The sequence below is a fragment of the Tiliqua scincoides genome, chromosome 3 (genome assembly GCF_035046505.1).
Source record: "Tiliqua scincoides isolate rTilSci1 chromosome 3, rTilSci1.hap2, whole genome shotgun sequence".
NCBI classification, from domain to species: Eukaryota; Metazoa; Chordata; class Lepidosauria; order Squamata; family Scincidae; genus Tiliqua; species Tiliqua scincoides.
In genome coordinates this window covers 3,336,753-3,361,126 of record NC_089823.1, presented here as the reverse complement: position 1 = coordinate 3,361,126, position 24,374 = coordinate 3,336,753, and the positions used below count along the sequence as shown (strand labels likewise).

General features: G+C 45.7%; 1 protein-coding gene across 1 annotated transcript; it reads left to right on the top strand.

Annotated features, from left to right (window-relative positions):
* The first annotated feature begins 1,377 nt into the window (after positions 1 to 1,377).
* CHRDL2 (chordin like 2) lies at positions 1,378 to 20,837 on the top strand. The gene is made up of 11 exons (XM_066619437.1): positions 1,378 to 1,453; positions 10,732 to 10,844; positions 11,380 to 11,473; positions 12,086 to 12,231; positions 12,888 to 12,981; positions 13,650 to 13,702; positions 14,652 to 14,817; positions 15,359 to 15,553; positions 16,621 to 16,788; positions 19,292 to 19,384; positions 20,812 to 20,837. The coding sequence occupies exons 1-11, from the start codon at positions 1,378 to 1,380 to the stop codon at positions 20,835 to 20,837; spliced, it is 1,224 nt and encodes a 407-aa protein (XP_066475534.1).
* Positions 20,838 to 24,374: the final 3,537 nt, after the last annotated feature.

Below are 24,374 nucleotides of genomic sequence, written 5' to 3'. Positions count from 1 at the left end.
CACAGAAAAAGGGCACAAGTGCAACTATCCTCCCTGGGGTTTGTTGGTTAAGTGAATATCTAGGCTGCCTTCCAGTACTAGACTCTCAAGGAGACACACACATTAAAATAATAATGAGAATAGGTACAATGACCAGTGGCATAGCTAAGCAGGGCAGGGGGTATATTGCCCTGGGTACCATGCCTTGAGGGGGTGTTGTAGAAGCCTCCAAAAAGCACTTCTGGTTTTTGATGAAAAAACAAAAACAAAAGTGTCTTTTGGAAGCCTTTAAAATGTCATATGGGGGATGTTAAAAATTTGGGTGGGTATTATAGGGTATTGGGAGGGTGTTAAAATTTTGGCTCCCAGTGCCTTAGCTACGTCACTGACAATGACAGTCAGGATGGGATGCTGGACAATGACAGTCAGGATGGGAAGCTGGAGGCCCTAAGACAAAGCCCTACACTTCCCTCCATGGGGGCCACCCTCTGCTTTCAGTAGTGTATGGGGTGCTCCCACTTCCACCTATACTGCAGATTTTGGGACCTGCCTGGACAGATGGACCCTCAGCCAGAGCCCAACACAGCCAAGTCTCGATGCTGCTTCTGCCCAATATACTGCCTCTAAATGTGTAAGCTCAATTGAGCTATAATAGCTAATAGGGTTGTCATCTGATTAAAGAAATCCTAGCTGATTAATTGTAAGAAAGTTTAATCAATTAGTAAATCTAGCTATGATATTTGCATGTAGGTTAAAACAACAATTCTGAAATAATGGGCAAATTTCTTTTATTTTTAGATGCTGCAAATGTGCATTGCAGCAAACATTAGGCATCATTTTAAAGAAAAGCTACCACCTAATTAAATGGGGCACCTTTTAATCATTCAGTCAATCTAGCCAACATTTTTAATGTGGCCAATTAATCAGTTATGTCACAGCAGCTCCACTAATATCCACTGACAGGTCTATCTATGTGTTTTCCAAGCTATCTATACAAAATTGTTTCAAGAAGACAGAGAAAAACTAAGGCCCCAGGGAAGGAGTGGTTACCTGATCTCAACTTTCAGCCCCTCCTTCTGGTTTGCTAAAAAAAAACTTAAGAAGGCGGGTGGGGAGTGGGCAAAGGGTGGGGAGAGAGGGGTTTTAAAAGGCTGGTGTTTTGAAATTGCCATCTAGTTCTTTGCTTTCCCTACAGGAGGCATCTCTGAAGAGCCCACACATCAGACTGACAGGGAACCGGCGAAGTTCTCTGCATGCGGATGCACCTCTGCAGGCTGACACTGTGGTTGCGTTCTCAGACAGCCAGCTCGGAAACTCTTTGAAGAGAGAATATTTGGATACATCTACCTTGTCTTCCTCCGCTCACTCCTCTCCTGGTATCACCGCTTGAGTGGAAGAATGATCGCAGTCATCCGAGAGATTATTTTCGGTCTAGAAATCTTGCTTCTTTATTTTGCTCTGGAAACTGATGCCAGTAAGTAGCTGGAATAGCAAGCATGATTGAAAGGTGGTGGTGAATGAATGGAAAGGGTGGGGTCCATAGCTGGAGGGAAAACTGGGAGTTTAATATGCTCTTACAAAACACCTTGATCACCTGAATGATGGGATGTATTAATATTATTCTGTTACTAGCAGAAATCTTAGTGGAGACAGATAAAATATTGTCATGATGGATGAGACAGCAAGGATTGTTCTTGAGATATATCTTGTGTTATTCTTTCACTAGTACACTGAGAACATAATCTATCAGGAACACCTCCAGCGTAAGGGGACCCATTTAAATAAATATTCTCATGCAAGTTCCATTCATTGCAATGGGGGTCTAAATGCACAGGAATATCTTCAGGTAGACCCCCATTGCAATGAATGGAACTAGCATAAGAATACTGGCAAGGCTGTTGTGACAGTGACAGTAAAGGAGTCAAATATAATGTGTTCCTGATTTAGGACACAATGCACCCCAGTGACTCCTTTACTGTCACTGTCACAACAGCCTTGCCATGAACATGAACATGACATTATTAACAACTCTCGGATGGAATGTGAGTTCCATTACCCACTCAGCTGTCAATTTTTCTGTGCATAGTTGTGCTCAGACTGAGTTCCAGGCCATTGCTATCTTGAGGATGAATGAGGGAATCTACCCAAAATTGTCCCTGCTTACTAGAATGGACTGCAGGCTGGACTTGCAGCCTTCTCATCTTATAGACCTGGAAAGGGAGAACTGAGCTGGACAGTGATTCAGCAAAACCTCCGTTTAGGGGTGTAGATTTCAGACACAGAGCCCATAGAGACAGCTCTGTCAGTGAAAACACCTTGCTAAGGAGTGTGCTGCACATCGTGTTCTAACAAGTGGCAAAATGTGACATCTGTATAATGGTCATCTGTAACCATTCAGAGGCATCCAGGAATAGTGGAGGGGAAATGGACATCACTTAAATAGTTGAAATAGTTGTTCTGGACGTGTTGTTGGACCTCAACACCACTGAAGTCAAGGAGGTTTGCTTCCTTCACCTGTTTTAAGAACATAAGAACAGCCCCACTGGATCAGGCCATAGGCCCATCCAGCTTCCTGTATCTCACAGTGGCCCACCAAATGCCCCAAGGAGCACACCAGATAACAAGAGACCTGCATCCTGGTGCCCTCCCTTGCATCTGACATAGCCCATTTCTAAAATCAGGAGGTTGCACATACACATCATGGCTTGTAACCCGTAATGGATTTTTCCTCCAGAAACTTGTCCAATCCCCTTTTCAAAGCATCCAGGCCAGATGCCATCACCACATCCTGTGGCAAGGAGTTCCACAGACCAACCACACACCGAGTAAAGAGATATTTTCTTTTGTCTGTCCTAACTCTCCTAACACTCAATTTTAGTGGATGTCCCCTGGTTCTGGTGTTATGTGAGAGTGTAAAGAGCATTTCTCTATCCACTTTATCCTTCCCATGCATAATTTTGTATGTCTCAATCATGTCCCCCCTCAGGCTTCTCTTTTCTAGGCTGAAGAGGCCCAAACACTGTAGCCTTTCCTCATAAGGAAGGTGCCCCAGCCCAGCAATCATCTTAGTTGCCCTCTTTTGCACCTTTTCCATTTCCACTATATCCTTTTTGAGATGCGGTGACCAGAACTGGACACAATACTTCAGGTGTGGCCTTACCATTGATTTGTACAACAGCATTATAATCTTGGGGGAGTGTTTCACTTGGAGCAGTTAAGAGCTCTCAGATGTGAAACCCCTACTGAGAGTGCATGTGTACTTGGATGTAAACCCTGTTGAGTTCATTAAGGCTTAATCCCAGTTAAATGTGTCAAGGAGGACTGCAACTTGAAAGGCAGGGTGCTCTGTGACATGGACCTGTGTTCTGAAAAATAACAGCCTGGAAAAGACTTGGGCAGTGGGTGGGATGACAAAGGAAATATGGCAATTGGCTAGCCTGACTTTCTGGAGTCCCCCCATCCCACCTGCACCTCTTTGCAGTGTAACTGTTGCAGTGTGAGGGTTGACTCACCCTCTGTTTTGTGGCAGCTCAGCTTTGTACAGTAGTCTTATCCTGGGGTAGCTTGATTGTTCTTAGCACCCTCCTACGTGGTAAGAAGGATTTTATAACACATCAGGTACAGATGGGTAGTGGAACATGTGGTAAATGTGTGGCATCTGTAACCCTTTGTTTACTGGAAGTATGAACAATAATATAGATAGGAGTTTTTCAGCCTGGTCAGCTGGCTTCTCCCCTCTCTGTTGGAGAACTTGTTGGGATTCATCAGGAACATCCTTCCTTGAGGACATTGTAGAATACAGTGTAGCTTCTCATTCCTGCCCTGTGGGCTAATATGTGGATGGTCCTGACTTGTGTGTTGATGGCTTTCCAGCCTCTTTTAGTCCTACAGATTTCATGAGTCAAATTCTAGTCCACAGTAATCCTCAGGTACCTGTGCCAGCACCTTGCCCTCTCTCAAGCCAAGACCAGCAGAAATCAGTTTGATGCTCAACTGCAGTGGCAGAAAGTGATGTGTTTACTTCCTTTGGTACAGCTGAGAAAGGAACCTGTGATGAGTGGCCAAAGTCAGGAGAAAAGGGGCCAGACTGATCAAAGCACCAATCTAGTAGTTTTTTTCTGATGGGGTTGGGGAAGCCTGTTCCATTCTGAGAAGTTCACTAAGATCATAACTACCACCAGCTGGACTTCCTCAGCTCACTTGCATAGTCTTCTATGTGCCATAATTAAAATTATTGGGTTGAATGTGGTGGATTTGCACTGGGAGTGGAGACATTCTATCCATCTTCATACAAAGCTACCGGATACCATCAAGACCTTGTTGTGTTCCAGAGAGGTTCCCAGCCTCACTAAAAGAGGGTAAAATCTCCTGTTTCACCCATCAGCTGATATGGAGAACCATCTCCCACCTTAACCTTCCCAACTGAAAGTTTGGCAGAGTGGTTAGGAAGCGGTAAGGCAACTAATCCACATAAAATAGTACTGCAGCCAAAGCCTTGCTTACTCAAGAGTAAGTTCTGATGAGTTTAAACCCAAGTATATGCCAGATTGCAGCTGCAATGTACTTTACCATGCAGCTCACACTGGGTTAGCAGGAAGGATTTCATTGGGGTCTTTTCATACTAAAGCATTTCTGAAATCTGAAATTTTTCCAGATTATTTGCTTGGTTCTCATATTTGCCTCACAAGGCATTAGAGAAAATGCTGAGCATGCATGTGGCCAGCTGGATCAGTGGGTAGGCAGATGCATTTGAACAGAGAACCCCTCTTCCTGCAGTCGAAATGTCTGTCTACTTGTTCCATGAGGCATACCATGCCTTGGGCTTCATTTCAAATCAAAGCATAGCCCTGGCATCGGTTTTCAATGGTAGGGCACACCTGGGACATGCTAATGAGCAATAAAAATAACCATGTCCTTGAGCTTGTACAAACTGCCATTCCCTTACCAGTGGATAGTCCCATTCTGTCCCCACATATCTGGGATTAGGAGAAAGGCTCAGGGACGGTTTGAGCCCCAGTACCCGTCTGTGTGCAAAGCCCTGTCTGCAACAAAGCACCTCGCATCTTGAGAGAGACAAGGCCCCACTTCCTAGCAGACAGAGTTGCATGCAGACCTGATACTTCTTTCTGGAACTTTTTGTGGGGTGGCAGGTGCAGCTGGAGGAAGAGAAGGAGGAGTAGGTAATAGAGTACACACCAAACTGGCTCGACTGTCTTTGCCTTAAGATCACTGCAGTTCTCTGAAGGTGGTTGGCTGGGATCAGTTGCCAACTGACCCGAAAGACTAGGCCAGTCCGTTCTTATGCCTTTTAAGAAACTACTTAATCAGGAAAACCAGCAGGCAGACTTTTTCGGATCACATTAACCCAGGGGTGTCCAAAGTTTTTGGCAGGAGGGCCACATCATCTCTCTGACACTGTGTCGGGGGCCGGGGAAAAAAGAATTAATTTACATTTAAAATTTGAATAAATTTACATAAGTTTACATAAATAAATATATTAAAGATGAATGCATGATGAATGCTGCATGATGAAACATGAATGCATGATGCAATAGCTCAAGGCCTATAAAAGGCCTTACACAAAGCAAGGCCGGCCTTTCCTTTGCTTCTGCTACTGCATCACAGACGTGAAACAGCAAGCAGTGGAGGAAGCCCTCATCCCACAGCTTACACAAGAGGTCAAACAGTCACCCTTACACTGAGAGCAGTTGCTTCAGGCCAGTGTGGGTTCCAGCAAGTCTCTGGAGGGCCAGAGCTCATTGGAGACTGGGGGCTCCCTGAGGGCCGCATTGAGAGGCCTCGAGGGCCGCATGTGGCCCCAGGGCCGGGGTTTGGGCACCCCTGCATTAACCATTAGTACCTGCTAATGTCTACACACTAAGCAGCTGTGAAGGGCATGTCAGAAGGGCTAAGTTCAGAAACTAAGCTACCCTAGACGGGAAAATCTCAGCAGCCTCACAAAACCACAATTATTATACTTGTCCCAGCATCCTCCCAGGAGCTCATGGTTGCAGACATGGCTCACCCCTGCTTATCATACCTCCAAAGAACCCTGTGAGCTGGATTGGGCTAGTGAATGCCTGGACACCCAATCAGCTTCATGGCTGAGTGGGGTGCAGACGTGGGTCCTAGTCCAGCTTCCAGCCACGCTACTATACTGGGCTCCCCATTGTGCCTGTGTATGACCACTGGGTTAACAGGGTGGCACTAGGAAGCTGAGGACCACTTCACCCATCATGGTGCCACAAACCCAGCTTTGTCACCAGCAGGTGTAGAACCAGGTGTATGCATGCAATAAAATGAGATGGTAGTATCCTGAGGAGAAAGAAGGGACTCTGTCACTTAAGACTGAAGGTGAAGGAGTGCCAGTCCATAAAGCTCCTCTGGAAAAGTGCTCTCTCCAAGGATGCCAGGGAGGGCTAGCTACTCTGCTAGCTTTTTAAAATTATTATTTCAGGAAATTCTTTTACAAAATGGAGCGTCCAGAAGTGATATCCCACCTCAGTGTGCAGAGCGGCCCATTCCATTCTGCCTCGTTGGAACTCCGTCCCCTCCTTCCCATTTCTTCTGACCTCCTGCTTGACCAGGCAGGTCCAAAGTGTGGCATGAGGTGGTGGGGTGGGCACAGGTAGGGAGAGGGCTGCGAGGAACTGACAAAGGCAGAACTGGGGAAGCCATAAGTGTGCCATATGCAGATTAGACTCCTCAGCAGGGATGACTCCTTCTCACCTCAGGGAACAGGCACCTCACACACCTACTTGGCATCAGTGCTGGCTCCCTGGTTGTCAATGGAGCAGTGCCGGAGGCTTGGGGAAGCCCAAACATGAACTCTGGAACTCTCCTGGGCTTGGGGAAGCCCAGCGAAGCACAACAGCTTGAGTTCATGGCTCCTCTGGGAGGTCAGAAAAAAGCAGGCAGAGTCAATATTTCTCACAAATTCTAAATTTGGCCAGATGTTGGAATTCAGGTGAGACTTTTTGAAATATTACCTTTGAAATTCAACGCTGAGGGATACTCTTAAAAAACCTGGAAAGCTCCAGACTGACAGAACTTGCATGTGGATCTGTTGTAAAAAACTGACATTCTGCCTGTCGGTGGTTCAGGGGGGAAGGGGATGTGGGGGGGGGGGAATTCAACCCCTCCTGCTCCTTCTGAATAGCTGGGGGTGGGTGAGATTTGAATTTCCTTAAAAAGGGCTGCATGGATCGGGCCTACTTATGCACAAATGCCCTGTACCTGGGGGCAATGCCCCATCCCATTGGGGAACGTATGTGTTTGAACCTCCTGCTTTGTGACATGTAGAACCCCAGCTGGAGTGAACTTGTTCTTTAAAAGACAGCAAAATGGGAATATCAGAGGTTTCCAGGGGTATGTCAACTGCTGGCCCCCTTACCTGCTCCTACTCCTTCCACTTCCTGCATTGAAAAAGGAAGAGGGGGCAAAATGGAAGAGGAGGAGGCTGGTGGTCTAGAGTATTAGAGATGCTCTAACCCAGTGTTCTTAAATCTTGGGGTTGTGACCCCAGTAAGGTCACAAAGCCTCAGTTGTGGGGCTTGCAAAAGGTTGAAGACCACTGAACTAGAACACTACCAGGTAAAGGAGGAAGCATCTGACATATCCCTTCACGTACCAGGAGACTGTGCCACAGTTCTGCTCAGGTTCTTAGCAATTGTGCTAAAACAGCTTTCGCTAATGACCGGCTTCATGGTAACTTTTTCTGTTCTCTTTAATAAGAATATTTGATTACAGTGAACAGTGCTGGGAGGGTTTTACAGGGGCAGGGTGTGGGTGGATAGGGTCCCGGGAGGGTTGTGGGATTGACAGTGGGTTCCTAGTCTCATTATTTATTGGGGTCATGTCATAAAAAAGACCACTGCTCTAACCCATCACTCTACTCCATGCTTCTTCCTTTTCTGATGCAGGAAGTGGGAGGAAGAGACAGAGTAGAAGTGACCAGGCAGAGAGAGGTTGGCTCTCACTACCAATCTTTTGCCTGAGGCAATCTCCTCAGTTGGCCTCATGGATGGGCCAACTGTGCAGGTCTAAAATACTACATCCTGGGCAGCGACAATGAATAGAGAGAAAACTTTTTTTCTCTTTTTACAGTATTCTGGGTCATTTCATGAAATTGACTAGCAGGAGAGCCAAGACAGGCAAAAGAATTCTGCTCTTTTCACAAGGCATGGTTAACTTACAAAATTTGTTGCCTTCAGACATGAAGATGGCCACTAGTTGAGATAACTTAAAAAGTTGGGCAACTAGGCAAAATAAGCTTTGTTTGGATGCTGTTTGTGTTTGGCAACAATAGAGGACTGGGAGAGACTATCAAGCTGGCTGCAGAAAAGCAGAGTTGTCTGTGATTCACTCACTTGGTGAATCTCATGGATTTTGCTTCTGCAAACGAGCGCTAAATTTTGCATAGGATATAAATTGCAGCCAATATGAAGTATTCATTCAAATCGCACCTGTAACAAATATAGAATACAATTTATGCTTCATTAAATTGCTTTTCATGTCATGTCTGAAAATGCTCTTGTATGCTTCAGACCCAGGTGAAATTAAAAAGGCTGTCAATATTGCAGTTCCTGTTTTAGCCGGTAGGGGTCTCTTATACACAATTGTACAGCTGATCCACCTGCTCAGTCCTGGCTGTTCATGAGTGGCAGACAAGTTTTGAGAGAGTTTGAAGGTGTCGTCACAAGTTTACAGAATGCATCAGTGATCTCAACTGAATATATTAATACGTAGCACTGCACATGCATAGACAGATGCACAAGTAGCCAAGTCATTGCCTTTCCCTCAGAATCCACAATTAACACCTTGCCAGTTCAAGCCAGCAGTTCACCTAGCCCAGTGTTAAGACTCTGCTATATTTCAGAAGGAATGTTCATCAGGACAAAATACAGGTTGGGGCTCTCCTGGTCACTGGTGAGCTGCTTTCCACAATGCAATTTTGAGCAAAGACCATTTCAGCAGAGCAGAGCAGAGTATTCATTTGCAAGATAAATTCACACAAGTCCAATTCGTCCTAGGGAAATCCACTAAGGCTGCAAGCTCCCCAGCTCTCCCTTCTGCATTTTGACTCTTGCCTGCCTAGTCCACGTTCATGGATAATTCAGTGTGGGTTGTCATGTCTCTTCATTCTCATAGATACTACTCTAGTTTTGATTTTGGAAAGAACCCCTGGGGTTCAGTGGTCTCCTAGGAGAGTTCCCCCTCCTGGCAGCCCCCCCCCCCAACTTGGTCTCTGAAGCTTGGACTGATGGCAGCAGAGAGAAACAACCTTCTTACACCCTTTTCAGGTGTAAGAAGGAAAAGCAGAGAGCAGGAAGGAGTGCATGCATGTTAACCAGTGGCTGCAACTCCCCTCTGTCTGCCTGCCTTCTCCTGGTACAGTCCCTGACAACTGCAAAGCAAGAGTACCTATTTAGTAACAAATCAAAACAAAACCCTAAGTAGATTCCTGATCTTTTCTGTTTTATCTCTAGCTGCTTCACAGGCATTAATCAGGTTTGCTTTCCAGGCTGGAAGTAAGCCCAGGTTCCAGTGGTAAACAAAGCCTGGTGCAGGTGAATAATTGGAACCAACCCTCAAGCTGGCACTGAGTTCCTCTTACCTTACTGTCATGAAGGGGGGCCCAAAGTTCATTACACACTTTTGCTGTCGGCCACTGATGGGTTCCCTGGAACATCATCGGAAAATCACTAAGCAAAAAGCTTTTACAGTTTGTTCTGCCAATGAAGTTGATTAGCATGTACTGCACAACTTGTATAAAAGCATGAACTTTCTTAGCAATGTGCAATTTGTTGCAATGTAGTAAAAGTTCTTTGTTGTGCTGTTTAAGCTGCCATAGAATTAAATTGTTCACACCGCCTTTCCTCTTTTGTGTGGAACAGAATGTACCCCTGGCAAATATTGGAGGGTGTGATATACCCTGAGAGAAAATGCATAATATACATGAACACCATTTGTCCTCACAGACATGGGTGGGTATCTTTCATTGGTTTACCTGTGCAAATACCAGAGGCAATATGGAATAGGTTATGACACAGGTATGCTGAGGTCAGTCTGGTTTAATTTAATTTAAGCCCATATAATTTAATTTAGAATCCTCATGATCTTCCAATGCTTAAAGAGTTTATACTCCCAATTGCTTATTAGTCTAGGCACAACTGATCTGTGTTAGGTGTTCCTGAGTATGTGCTTCTTCTGAAGAGCACAACAAGTGCTGTCCTGGGTAAAACCAAGATGCACCCATTCTAGCATGCTTTGCTAGGATCCCAGCAATCAACAGGCACTAAAAGCACAATCCTATACTGTACACACTTACAGGTAAGTCCCATTAAACTCTGTAGGACTTACATTTGTGTAGATATGTGTAAGATTACATTGTAATAGGCCCATTAGAAACTGGTCCATTGCTGTGTCGCTGGCTGCCGTCTGCCAGTGTCTCTGTTATGTGTGCAGGAGAAGGTGAGGGAGAGAACACAACTTTATTTCTGCTCAGTCGGTAAGGCAGAGGGATTATTCAAGGAGCATCCGGTTTCTGTGGCATAATGTGAATCTCTGAGGACCTCGGCTTTCATTAAACAGAAAAGTTCCTAACACTCACTTTTCTCTTTGGAGGTTCTGTCTGTTCACCGGGATGGAGCCAAGGAGAGTGGCACCCCTTCTCTAGCACCTTGAATTCTCAGCATATTGTTCTTCCCCTCCATTGCCTCTGTACCTGACACTCTGATGTTTGATTTCCAGGTTCAGAAGAAGTCTGTCACTTTAATGGCAGGAACTACAGGCGGGGGGAGAGCTGGCACCCGTACCTGGAGCCTGAAGGAACAATGTACTGCATCGTCTGTACCTGCTCAGAGGTATCTCTTGACCTTCTCTAGCCCTTTGGAACACTCTGCCCTGGATATCTGGGATGGGAAGCTAAGCCCTTGTCTGAATGGGGGCTGTGTCCCTGCTGAGATGGTTGGAATTGGTGGTGGGTCCAGTATCCTCAATTCCTGTGCTGGATGTGGTGGAGGCTGCACTACCCTGTTGTACTGTGGTGTGGGAATTTGGTTAGGATTGGGCCACTAGTCTTTCATTCTTCAGGTGAAAAAGAATGTATCCAGGCTTGTTGTATACCTGTATTTATTAGGCAAAGCACAAAAAGACAGAAGGAGCAGGGAAATGGCATGATGATGCTTCTGGCCTTCCTCTGCAACCCGGAGGACTAGGACCATTGTTGTTTGGGTGGAGCTATTTTGGTTTTGTAGAAAAAGCTAAAACTCTTGGGAACTCCAGTTCTATACCACATACCAGCATGGGATTTTCAGTGACAAAAGAAGGGCAGGCCATGTTGACGGCAACGGAGACTTTTTCATGGTTACTGATACACTTATCCTCTTTTGCACCCAGAACGCCAAAGTAAACTGCAACCAGATGAAGTGCCCTGTTCTTAAGTGCCCAAATCCTGTCAGGGACCTTCACCAGTGCTGTTCCAGGTGCCCAGGTAAGTGGTTTTTAATGCATTCCTTTCCCTTTTACTTCCACCCACTGGACATATCTTTACAAATTAGCACCATCCCCCAGCTCCTAATGCGTTTGGATACTGTTAGGGATTGATCCAGATGAACTGACATGATCTTTAGGCTCTCAAGTAGTGGTGGGTGAATGCAGATTACACAAAGAGCTGAAGAAGTCTGACTGGTTTCCCCAGTGGCACCTCACTCTGTGCCTTTGCAGCTTCCTGATGTGTGCAAACAGGATTACCCAGAATTCTCAAAAGGTCTCTAACCCTTGCTTAAACCAGAGGCTGGCTGCTTGTTCAAAATAAACATTCTACTTTGCCATCATACTTAGTAGGCCTCTCCCTCTCCATGAATTTGTCTAACAGTATTTTTAAATAAGCTAAACTAGTGACCATTATTACCACATCTCAGGGCAATGAGTTCCATAGGTTCAACATGCAACACCCATATGGGACTTTGATTGCACAAAGCATGTGATCTGCCACAACTCAGTGATGGGCCCTTCTGGGCAAACTGCTGTCGAGAGGCAGCGTGGAAATGTTTCTGATACGACCAGTGTCATTCTATTCTTTCCCACTCCTCATCCTCTGTAGATTCTCAGACTTCCCCTGGAAACCAGGCATCTGTCAATTCCTCCTGCCAATACAATGGGACAACATACCAACATGGTGACATTTTCACCAGCAGTGAACTCTTCCCCTCCAAGAGGTCAAATCAGTGCACCAAGTGCAGCTGCTCGGTAAGTGTCTCATGGTGCAATCCTGTGCATGTCTACATAGAAGAAATGGGACTTACTCCCAGGAAAGCGTTCCTAAGATTGCAGCCTTAAGGTTCAACTGCTAAGGAGGCTCACTTGTACCAACCCCATGCAATATGAGCAGGATCTGTGCCAGAGCAAGGTGAACTACCCTCACGACACCAAGGCACAAATGAAGATTGCTAGATCCCAGCCTCCTTCCTTCCATGCTTCCAGTCCTGATTGCCACTGCTCCACACATGGCTGCAGTTTCTCAATGAAAAGGCAGCATGTTAGAGCCAAACATGCTAACAAGATAATGTGCCGTTTGGCCTAACATTAGTCATTCTCTCTCCTCAGTCAGCTCTGGGAGCTGTGGTTCTGCAAGGAAGACCAGGGGTCTCTAATGGGAAACCCTTGACATCCTCACCAAGTGACAATTCCCAGGATTCTTTGCAGGGGGCAGTGGGAGATACACCTGTAACAGTGAAAGAGGTGCAAAGCAAACACATGTTGGTAGCCTAGGCATATTCTGTGACTTGAGGGGAGGTGTTCGTCCATCTCCCCCTTGGATCAGGTGGAGGTTTTTAGTAAGAGCATCTCTCCACTGGTTGGGAGGCTACCACTTCTCACAATGTGGGACTTCTTGTGTTTCTTAGGAAGGTCAGATCTACTGCGGCTTGGTGACCTGCCCGGAACTATTGTGTGCCTCACCTGAAACTGTACCAGACTCCTGTTGCCAAGTCTGCAGAGGTAATATGAGGATCATTCCCTACTCACCCACCCACATACAAACTACAGGCCTTGCACTGGGGGGAAACATGGAGAGAGTCTGTGTCATTGACCCAATGGGGGCTCTGTTTCCAGATGGTCTCTTCTGCTGAGACTTCCACTTGCTGTGCTTGGCTGTGTTTCCAAAGCCAGCATGAACAATTTTGCTGTCCTAGGGGAAACAAATGTGCATCTTGCTGTATTTTGGGGTCAGGGCTGGCCCATCCATGAGGTCAATGGAAACAGTTGCCTCAGGCAGCAGAGTGATGGTAGGGTGCCCACCTCTGACCACCTGCCCCTCCTTTTCCCTCCACCCCCTGAATTGGAAAAGGAAGAGGAAATGTGGAGGGGAGGAGAGTCCTGAGCTAGATCTTTGGAGGGTGGGAGGAGTAGAGTCTGGCATGTCATCAGATAAGGGGTGGAAGCATTTGGCAGACTGCCTCAGCTCCAGGTGGTGTTGGGCTGGTTCTGGCTGGAGTAGAGGAGGGATACCCATTTGTTCCATCCTCAAGGAGGCATTTCTTTCCCCTCCTCCATTGGTAGAACCCAGGAGGGTCCAGCCATTCCCAGTAAGCACCCAACTTGACGCCACACAAATATGTCACCAGAAGCTCCCTCCTTCAACTGTGTTATTTGCTTTATTTTTACAGACAGTTCCTCTGAGGCTCCAGCAGAAGAGCACCCGCAACTGAACAGAGGAGTGGTAAGTGTAGTTTTCACTTCACAAAAAAAAATCCAACAACCTTAAAAAAAGAATCTGAATTTCAATTCATGAAAATGCCTGGGTTTTAGACTTCCATATCAAACCCTTGCAGAGGAGCAACAATCAGATGCTACGGGCACTCAGAATTTGTCTTAGTGACAGGACAAGGGAGGAGAAATCTGTACTGTTTCATGCTCTGGTCCTAAACATGTTGACCAAAGAAAGGACATGCAGGGGTGGGGGAGACGGAAGGTTTGTCTTCACTGCCAAAGAGACAGACCACTCTTTTCCTTCTGATGGACAAAACCTCAGGGGAAGAAGATGCAATGGTTTGATGGACCAGTGGTTTAATTCAGTGGAAGTGAAGCCTGGGTTGGTGCTGCTGGTGATCTTGTCTCAGTTACCCACATATTTTCACATTCAGAGGAATGGAAAATTTTAAAAAAATGGCTTTTGTCGAGCTTTCCTCAGGACTCTTCAATATGCCATGCAAAATCACATTTCTCTATCCCATTGGCCCAGAATGCGTGACACTTGCTGTGTTGTACTGATCCATGGGGCTTTAGGTACTGAAACTTGATGATGCTGTATTTTTGAAACATCATCCCATTTGCTGCATGGCCTCTGATTGGCTCACGAGTTCTTCTTTTGGACGTAATTGTCAGAGATTGTCAGCACACAATGGCAAACATTACCTGGGCACAACATTCGATGTTCCTGGCACAGGCCTCTCAAATGTCAGTCCCAACATGCCTTTGTGATATTATGAGGACAGAGGAGCTGAAGTAGTTGAGGCTGCCAGCAGCAGTGGGTGCCTGGCACAGGTGACTGCATTAGATCAGCAGATGGGGCTGGTCTGCTATGGTTAACCAAAGCAGACTGATTTGTAGCAGAGGGATGCTCTGCTCTGCCCTGCCAGATTAACCAGGTCTTGCTCCTGGCTCTCCAGAGACACTCACAGCAACAGTGTGGACAGGCATCAAATGGAATGGGATCCCTGGGAGTCATTGATGCACCGAGTGGTTCTTCACTGGAGCCCATCCCAAGACACATCATGCACAACGTAGGAGGCGGCACAACTGTCCAGATCATTCTGAAGGAGAAGCACGAAAAACGTAACTATCCCCCCCCCCCACTTCAGATCAACTACAGCAGTTTTTCTGGGAATGACTGAGGGACCTTCTGGGAGATTGCAGGATTGCCATGTAAAGATGGAAGGCTGGTTGGGGGAGGGAGAAGTTGCGTTTCCAAATCAAGGCACGATTTCTCTGGTGTATGGCTGAGGATGTGTGACCTTTCTCCTGCCCACCACTCACAGCCTGCAACTGCTTCCCCCAACAAGGATTCAGATATAGCAGAAACATGGCTCTGGGTAGGGAGAAAGCAACTGAGCAAAGCACCTTCCACCTGATTTGTCCCTGGCTGCTGCCCAGGGAAAGGGTGGGGCCTGGGAATTGGAAGTATGGCTTGGCCATGGAGCACATAGTTCAGCTTCTGCTCCACTGTCCTGGGGATGACATGAATGGGAGTGCAACGGTGCCTTCACCCTCCCTGCCTGCCAGGACTGAGCCTGTGTGCTCAGGACCCTGCCAAAAATGTCTCCGTCCTTCCTTGCTACTCTTCCAACCTCGTGTGCTCATCTTGCCCTCTCTCTAGCTTGCGTGCACAATGGGAGGACCTACTCTCATGGAGAAGTGTGGCACCCCACCTTCCGCTCCTTCTTGCCCCTCCCTTGCATCCTATGCACTTGCAAAGATGGGAAGCAGGATTGCCAGAGGATCACCTGTCCTGACCAGTACGCCTGTGCAGCGCCTGAAAGCGTAGAAGGGAAATGCTGTCGAGTGTGCCCAGGTATCTTTTCTTTAAAAAATCCGTTTCACTCTTTTATGTTGGCCCATGACGGAGCAGTGGCAGTTTGCTGCCTACTGGGAAAAACAGGCTGTGACCAGCTGCTCAGCCTCCACTTTGCAGCCCATTTAATATATTCCCACACAACAAGGGGTGGGTCGAAACAGAACGTGTATCTTTTTGCCCTGGAAGCAATGGGAGGGACTTATTCAGGGCAGAGCCCAGGTTCTGGCTGCACAGCAGGTCTCAGGATCAATCTCGGGAACTGGTAGCAGGGGATGGGAAAGGGTTTCTATTGTTGCAGGGACAGACCCATTGGGAGCTTGATGGTCTGCTTCTGTAGGAGGCAGCATGTTGTGTATTCATTGTTGCCACTTCTTCCAGGATGACAAAGAGAGAAAAGCATCCATGGTACAGTATTGGCAGAAGGTTGCAGCTTGACTCCCTCAGGAAGCAGAGGGTGGGAAGGCCTTACTTTTTGACCTCTGAGAGCTTCTGCCAGCCTGAGTAGACAGTACTAGCATAGAAGGACCAAGGTCTGACTCGGCAGAGGGCAGCTGCAGATGGGTGAAATTCGGAAGGGAAAAATAAAGTGCGGTGGAAAGAGCTTCAGAGTGTCTGGAAAAGGATGAATCTCCTTCCAGGAAGGGGTCTGGATTTTCCTCCTGCTCTTGCTCTGCCAGTGACACATGTTCTGCACCTGTTCCAACTGAATTGGTATCTTAACTCATAACATTGTCAAACTGATCCTTCATTGTCTTATCATCCCTCATCCTTAAAGCCACCTGATGCTCACGACAAGTGCCACAACTTTGGTTGGCTTCGGGTGCCCATTTTTGGGAGAAAATCAGGGTATATATTGCATGAATGGAGAGATAACTTGTGGGCTCAAATTCCATTGATTAATTTAGTAGTGTCTGAGGAAAGGCCTTTTCCGTGGTCTGTTTTGATTCTCAGGACAGTGTCAATTTCATTTCAGGACTGCCACACCTTGCTCATTTATGCAGCTTCTCTTGATTGTGCTTCTGGGAAACCACTAACAATGTTTTTTGTGTGTGTGTGTGTCCCAGAAGACAGGGTGCATCCTGCTAACGAAATTGACACCACCAGCTGCCGTGTGTCGATCTACATGTTTGTGCCACCCAGTTCTGAGAACCCAAGAGACAACCTAAGGAAAATTGCAATTGAGCGGGAATCATCAGCAGATGTGGAAATTTACAGTTGGAAACAAGTAAATGGTGAGTCCATCTGCCAATATTTGGGATTTTAAAATTATAATTAGTGCTGATTTTGAGCCAAAGATGAAACATATTAAGCAGTAATGGAGTGCTTCTGAGCACATATTGAGTATTTTCCCCCCAGTAACTATGAGTAGAGAGATCACAGTGAGTACATTCCTCCAGCAGAGGTCTGGAACTTTGTTGTCAGATGGCAGCCATTATCCACTTACCAAGTTTTACTGGGGAATTGCACAGGCTCACGGTATGACTGGCATCTGATTTATTATCATTATTATTGTCGACAACAACAGTATTTATATACTGCTTTTCAACAGAAAAGTTCACAAAGCAGTTTACAGAGAAAATCAAATAACTAATGGCTTCCTGTCCCTAAAGGGCTCACAAATTAAACATATGCAGACAAACACCAGCAAACAGCCACTAGAAAAGACACTGTGCTGGGGTGAAAAGGGATAGACTCTCCCCCTGCTAAATATAAGAGGAACACCACTTGAAAAAAGTGCCTCTTGCCCAGTTAGTAGGGGCTGACCAGTTAGTAGGGGCTGATAGAAGTTGCAGATCTCTTGACTAAGGTATGCAACTTGTCCCTCAAAACGGCCATGGTGCCAGAAGATTGGAGGATAGCAAATGTCACGCCTATTTTTAAAAAGGGAAAGAGGGGGGACCCGGGAAACTATAGGCCGGTCAGCCTAACATCCATACCAGGTCAGATGGTGGAATGCCTCATCAAAGATAGAATCTCAAAACACATAGACGAACAGGCCTTACTGAGGGAGAGTCAGCATGGCTTCTGTAAGGGTAAGTCTTGCCTCACAAACCTTATAGAATTCTTTGAAAAGGTCAACAGGCATGTGGATGCGGGAGAACCCGTGGACATTATATATCTGGACTTTCAGAAGGCGTTTGACACGGTCCCTCACCAAAGGCTACTGAAAGAACTCCACAGTCAGGGAATTAGAGGACAGGTCCTCTCGTGGATTGAGAACTGGTTGGAGGCCAGGAAGCAGAGAGTGGGTGTCAATGGGCAATTTTCACAATGGAGAGAGGTGAAAAGCGGAGTGGCCCAAGGATCTGTCCTGGGACCTGTGCTTTTCAACCTCTTCATAAATGACCTGGAGACAGGGTTGAGCAGTGAAGTGGCTAAGTTTGCAGACGACACCAAACTTTTCCGAGTGGTAAAGACGAGAAGTGATTGTGAGGAGGTCCAGAAGGATCTCTCCAGACTGGCAGAATGGGCAGCAAAATGGCAGATGCGCTTCAATGTCAGTAAGTGTAAAGTCATGCACATTGGGGCAAAAAATCAAAACTTTAGATATAGGCTGATGGGTTCTGAGCTGTCTGTGACAGATCAGGAGAGAGATCTTGGGGTGGTGGTGGACAGGTCGATGAAAGTGTCGACCCAATGTGCAGTGGTAGTGAAGAAGGCCAATTCTATGCTTGGGATCATTAGGAAGGGTATTGAGAACAAAACGGTTAGTATTATAATGCCGTTGTACAAATCGATGGTAAGGCCACACCTGGAGTATTGTGTCCAGTTCTGGTCGCCGCATCTCAAAAAAGACTTAGTGGAAATGGAAAAGGTGCAAAAGAGAGCGACTAAGATGATTATGGGGCTGGGGCACCTTCCTTATGAGGAAAGGCTACGGCGTTTGGGCCTCTTCAGCCTAGAAAAGAGACGCTTGAGGGGGGACATGATTGAGACATACAAAATTATGCAGGGGATGGACAGAGTGGATAGGGAGATGCTCTTTACACTCTCACATAATACCAGAACCAGGGGACATCCACTAAAATTGAGTGTTGGGCGGGTTAGGGCAGACAAAAGAAAATATTTCTTTACTCAACGCGTGGTCGGTCTGTGGAACTCCTTGCCACAGGATGTGGTGCCACTAGACGCCTAGACGCCTTTAAAAGGGGATTGGATGAGTTTCTGGAGGAAAAATCCATTATGGGGTACAAGCCATGATGTGTATGCGCAACCTCCTGATTTTAGGAATGGGTTAAGTCAGAATGCCAGATGTAGGGGAGAGCACCAGGATGAGGTCTCTTGTTATCTGGTGTGCTCCCTGGGGCATTTGGTGGGCCGCTGTGAGATACAGGAAGCTGGACTAGATGGGCCTATGGCCTGATCCAGTGGGGCTGTTCTTATGTTCTTATGTTCTTATGATGTTTTGAGATGAAGTGGTTATGACTTATAACTATTAGAAAAGTTAAATTTTTAACAAATATAAAACAGACATGCACACAAAGTATCATTGGAGAGATGTTGTCCTTAGGGTTGAACAGGGACAGCTGATCTCCCCCTGATAAGGGAGCCACTGGTTTAAAAGGTTAGCCTCTTTGTTTGGTTAGCAGAGATGTCCCTACACCTAAAGGGCTTCAGTTAAAGCTCCTTCATATACCCAAAGGAGCTCTTTGGACTGTAGTTCGTTTTATTCTTTTCAGTCTTGTAAGTATAATTTGTGCAACTATTCATAAAAAAATCCGTGTCTGTTTTTAGAGATCTTTCATCTGGTTAAGATTCAGAAGATCAACAAACAGGCGTTCAAGCAAGAAATGCAGAACTTTCGGCTGATCTCCAGGACAAATGAAGGTATGTATAACACAACTGAAGTTTTCCAAATAATTGTGACTAGGTTCTGCCCATTACTGTCTTTGCTAACATACAGTCCCACACAGCAAGAGTTTGGTAAAGGTGTTGTCCCGTCCATGGGAGAAAAACACATGCACAAGAATCTTTGATTTTTTTTCCCTGTCAGCGTAACAGGAGAGAGACACTAGAATTGGAAACAAATTGCCCTTCTCTAAAGCAGTAAGCTCCAAGGACGACAGGCTGCCTGAAATGCTTGGCTTTGCTAGCTGCTGTCTTCCTCTTCTTGTAAAAAATAGTACCTCAGGGAATGTTTGGGGACTTTTACTCTAGACAAAAAAAGAGGAGACATGATCAAAGTTTATAAAGTTGTGCACAGTGTAGAAAATGTAGAGTGAGAAAAGAGGAATTTGGGTCTCTTTTTTATAACTCAGGAATTCAGGATCACCCAGTAAAATTGACTGACAGCAGATCCAGTTCAGAGAATTTTCAGCACAGTAATCAAACTACAAGTCCCAGGATTCTCAGGGGGAAGCCAAGTGATATAAAACCACTATAATTGTAAAGTATAGGTAGAGCCATTTGGGAGCCACAACGTTTGTGTCACATTTCCTAAAGTTGCCCCCATGTCATTTTTGAAGATAAGGGCTACTTCAGTAGCAGAGCAGAAGAAGCACACTCTTACCCTCTGTGGTGAAGAGCTCAAGAATTGATTACATATTAAAAGAGGATCTGAATAACTCTTGGAGAAATACCTGGGCCTTTTCGTGTGAGTGCAGCTGTAGAAATACTAGCCTGAAATCTCCTCCTATGCCATGGTCTCACCCACCGTGCAGTCTCCCCACCTGAGAAGCAGCAGAACGCTTTAAGCAAGCTGTTCTTTGCAGACCAAAGAAGGTGTGAACAGACTGCCTTAAACTCCTAATTTATTCTGTGCTCTGCTTTGTCAGCTGCTGAAAAAGGGAATTATTCACCTAGCACTAGAATGGCTGTTAGAAGCACTGACATCTGCTTGCATTTCATTGAAAGTGGGTCACAGATTATGGATCCCCTGCTCTTGCAGTGCATCTTTTCCAAAGCCTTTTTGGACACAAAACTTGTGATGCTTTGTATGCAGCTCTTCTTGAATTAAGAAGCTGATGATGCTTGTTTTCCTGCCCCAAATATTAAAAATAGTTATTCATGTTCCTGGAAGGAGCCAAGAGACCAGAAGCCTGAGTGTGAAATGCAGAGTTTTGACACAAGTGTGTGGTTATGTCCGAACACTCAGGATGCAAGAAATTAGATTCCACAGTGCTGCACCATTCCTTGTCTCTCCTTTTGGAAGAAATTTTTTGGTGGCTGGAGGGTTAATACACAGTTTATTGCCCTTAAATGTTTCATGACTATCTTGAGTAATGAATATTCTTATATCTTCTTTCCTCTTCTAGCTTACTGGAACATGTTTCTGGTGTAAGTGACAGAAGTGAAGATGACTGAGAGCCTAGACAAAGAACTAAATAACTTGTAAAAAGAAAGAAAAGGATATGGATATATTAATATATATTGGAAATGTTGCACCAATAAATAAGCTCTCACAAGAGGAACAGGAAAGTCCTTGCCAGCTGTATGAAAACTCCAGGGAAGCACCTGCAGTGATGACAGCAAGTGGCCACTTGAATTCACAGCTCCAAGACTGCCAGCTCAGGCAACCAGGCAACCCTCCAGACACGGCCAGGCTGAAAGGACTAAAGGCTCAGATGCTTCTTAAGAAGAAAAGACAAAACAGATGCTTCATATGTAATTGGGGTGAGGGGAAAATGGGACTGTGGAGAACCTAGAAAAGACTTGGACAGGTCAGTTCTGCTCTTGTGCAGAACCCTTTTGGGATGAGGAGGAGCAGAGGGGAATGAGAGGAGAGCTGCACATTTGCAGAGGCTGCCAGTCACTTTTTCACCCCTCTGTCACTTCAGGCTCTCAGGCTGCACAACCAGCACAAGCCATAAAGAAGTGCAGTGTGACCCCTATTCATTTTAGTGGGGCTTGTGCAGGAGAACTTCCGGATTGGGTTGTGGCCTTTTGACGTGATAAATTGCAGCCATTCCAGTCATTCATTGCCCCAATAGACGAAAATAAACACAACAGTTGCTGATCGCATTTGTGTCCACGAATGACACAATTTTAGCTTGACTGTTAAATACGGAGTGGAAAACTAGATTGCTGACCCCCAATCACTGTTAAGGCCCCAGAGGAATGTGAATTTCAGAAACTCATTTTGTTTTAAATAGAAGGCAGCAGTTAAAATTTCTGCAGACAGAAAAAAATACATGAATAAGCCTGCCCATAATGTGTTCCAAATTGCTATGGACAGAACTGCTGATACATGAACAGTCCACAAAAATGATGAACACACAGCCATCTGCAAAGGATTCTGAAATCCTGTCTGGCTGCTGGCAATTGGCAAGTTGAACACCAGCATCCTCTGGAATATGGCAAGGCCACCTGTCAAGGATGCATCCCTGGGTTGTGGACCACACAAATGTGTATGGGAGAACCCATAGCTTGGAGGCACAGCAGACATTTTCCATGCCAAAGTTTCAGTCCCTGGTGGTACCTCCAGTTCTGAAGCAGCAAAGACCTTTCTTGGCCAGAGATCTTGGAGCTACTGCCACTTCCAGTAAACAAAATGGTCAAAATGGCTCAATGCTGTGACTCAGTAGAACACAGTCTCCTATGTATTTCACTGGTGCCTCTCCAAGTAGCCTTCCCACATGGCTGTATGGATTGTGTGTGCAGTTCAGGCTGCTGGACTGATTTTCCTCATTCTCATTCTCCCCACCCCACCCCTTGAGAAGATCAGGTCTGGATTTTCCTGGTCACACTGAATGAGCCCTATCAGGACTTGGTAATATTGTTCAAAGCTCCAACGAATGAGATTCCCCCAGTGTAGTTGGTATGTGTGGATGAAGAATCAAGAAATTAGCTGAGTTCAGTTGGGTTTCTCATACGTTGAACCTAGAACTGAAACATCTGAGTTTCCAAACTGATGAAATCTCCATGTTGCAGTGTTGATTCTGAGCTATGACCTCAGAATTCAAAACCTGCACAGCATTTCATGATTCAACTTTGGATGGCAAGTTTTAACAGACCTGGCTGCTTGGGCAAGGTGTGCTTAAATGGCTTTTTGCTTTAATTCTTCATATCTTTAATCAGAATGGAAAACGAACATTGGCTAATGGCTAGTATGCTTTCCATTGCCGCCACTCCAAATTCATCAGTGACACTTTCCCATGGAAAAGCATTTCTAGTGGCCCTGGGAAAAAGTCCTCTGTGGCATTTGGGTCAGTGCAAATGGAGCAGGAGCATTTTCCCTTACACACCAGCTCCATTGCACTCAGACACCATGACATTAGATGCACTTGGAAATGTGTGTGCTTGATCCTTCTGTTGCATACTTTCAGCTGTCATTCCTATGATTCTTTTGTTAAACACTGGTAGTAAAGAAGAAGGGCTGGCCTCCAATGAACAATAAGTTGCTTCAGCATACAAATTGGGATGGGGGGGTGCTTTTATTCCTTATTGCACTCACAAAGGCCGGGGAGCTCTGGGGCACCTTTTGACAGAGTGTAAGGATTTACAGTCATGCAGTATTCCTTGGACCCGAGTCAGAATCCATTTCCTCCTCCTGCCAGGCGCATAGATGTTCACTTCTTGCCTTTGGGGTGTAGGATCTGCTTCCCCATGAAAGGATCTTCAACCCATCTCTAACCTGCCTTTTCACCTTTTCTTCAAGCTTCAGACATGATGAATGTAAAAACACAAATAGCATTTCTGCATAGGAAAAGGCACACAAGCTGCAGATACGTTGTTGTGCGTGATCATCCAGGTGCAGCCTGCTTGCTGCTCTTTTATTTGTGCTGAGCATTTGTCACCTTTCAACCAACAACCTTCGCAAGTAACTTTCCCCAGGACTTCTGGTGGCTGCCAGAATTTCAGTCCCAAGTGCATTGTTTGTTAATGTTCCTGTGCAGGTGCAATTGGGCACACATGCGCTGTATAAAATCATGTTGGCCAGAACAGGCATCCTACTAGCTCCTCTGCACAGCAGATGAATGGAGCAAGTCCTAGCCCTTTGGGGCAGTAAGTTAGGTGGGTTGGCCAAGGCACAGTCTGATCAGAAGACTGTCAGCTTTGCTTTTCATATCAATGCTCTCTGTGTTTGTAATGAATCATTTTCCTTCACTGACCTCTGCCTGCAGTGATGGCACAATGGTGTTAGAGTTGTGCTGAGTCTAAATTGTGCACTAATTTAGCGCATTGTTATAGCCTATCTGGGTAGCTCACATCATATCTGTTGTACTATACACTCATGTGAGGGATGCATCCACCAAAGTGCCACTGTCCATTATCTCAAGAGGTGGATGCATTCCTTGCCCTTGTACTCACACTTCCTGGAAACAGCTTTGGGGGATTTATAGACTTATAAATGTATTGATCTCTGTTATAATTATTTGAATAAAGCTATTTATTTGGAGATGCATCCCTCTGTTGGCTTGATTAGAAATACACTGGTTTCTGAAGCCAAACTTCCTTCCTTAGTTTGTGTAGTGTTTTGTCTGAAGTTGGCCACATTATTATGTAGTGTTTCATATCGAGAATAAAACGGCTAATATTATAATGCCATTGTACAAATCGATGGTAAGGCCACATCTGGAGTATTGGTTCCAGTTCTGGTCACCACAAAGGAGATAGTGGAAATGAAAAAGCTGCAGAAGAGAGTGACCAAAATGATTACTGGGCTGGGGCACCTGCCTTACAAGGAAAGACTACAGTATTTGGGGCTCTTTAGTCTAGAAAAGAGGCGCCTAAATATTAATATAATATTGGGAATAGGACAAGTTTCTGGAGGAAAAACCCATTACGGGTGACAAGCCATGATGTGTATGTGCAACCTCCTGATTTTAGAAATGGCCTATGTCAGATGCAAGGGAGGGCACCAGGATGCTGGACATCC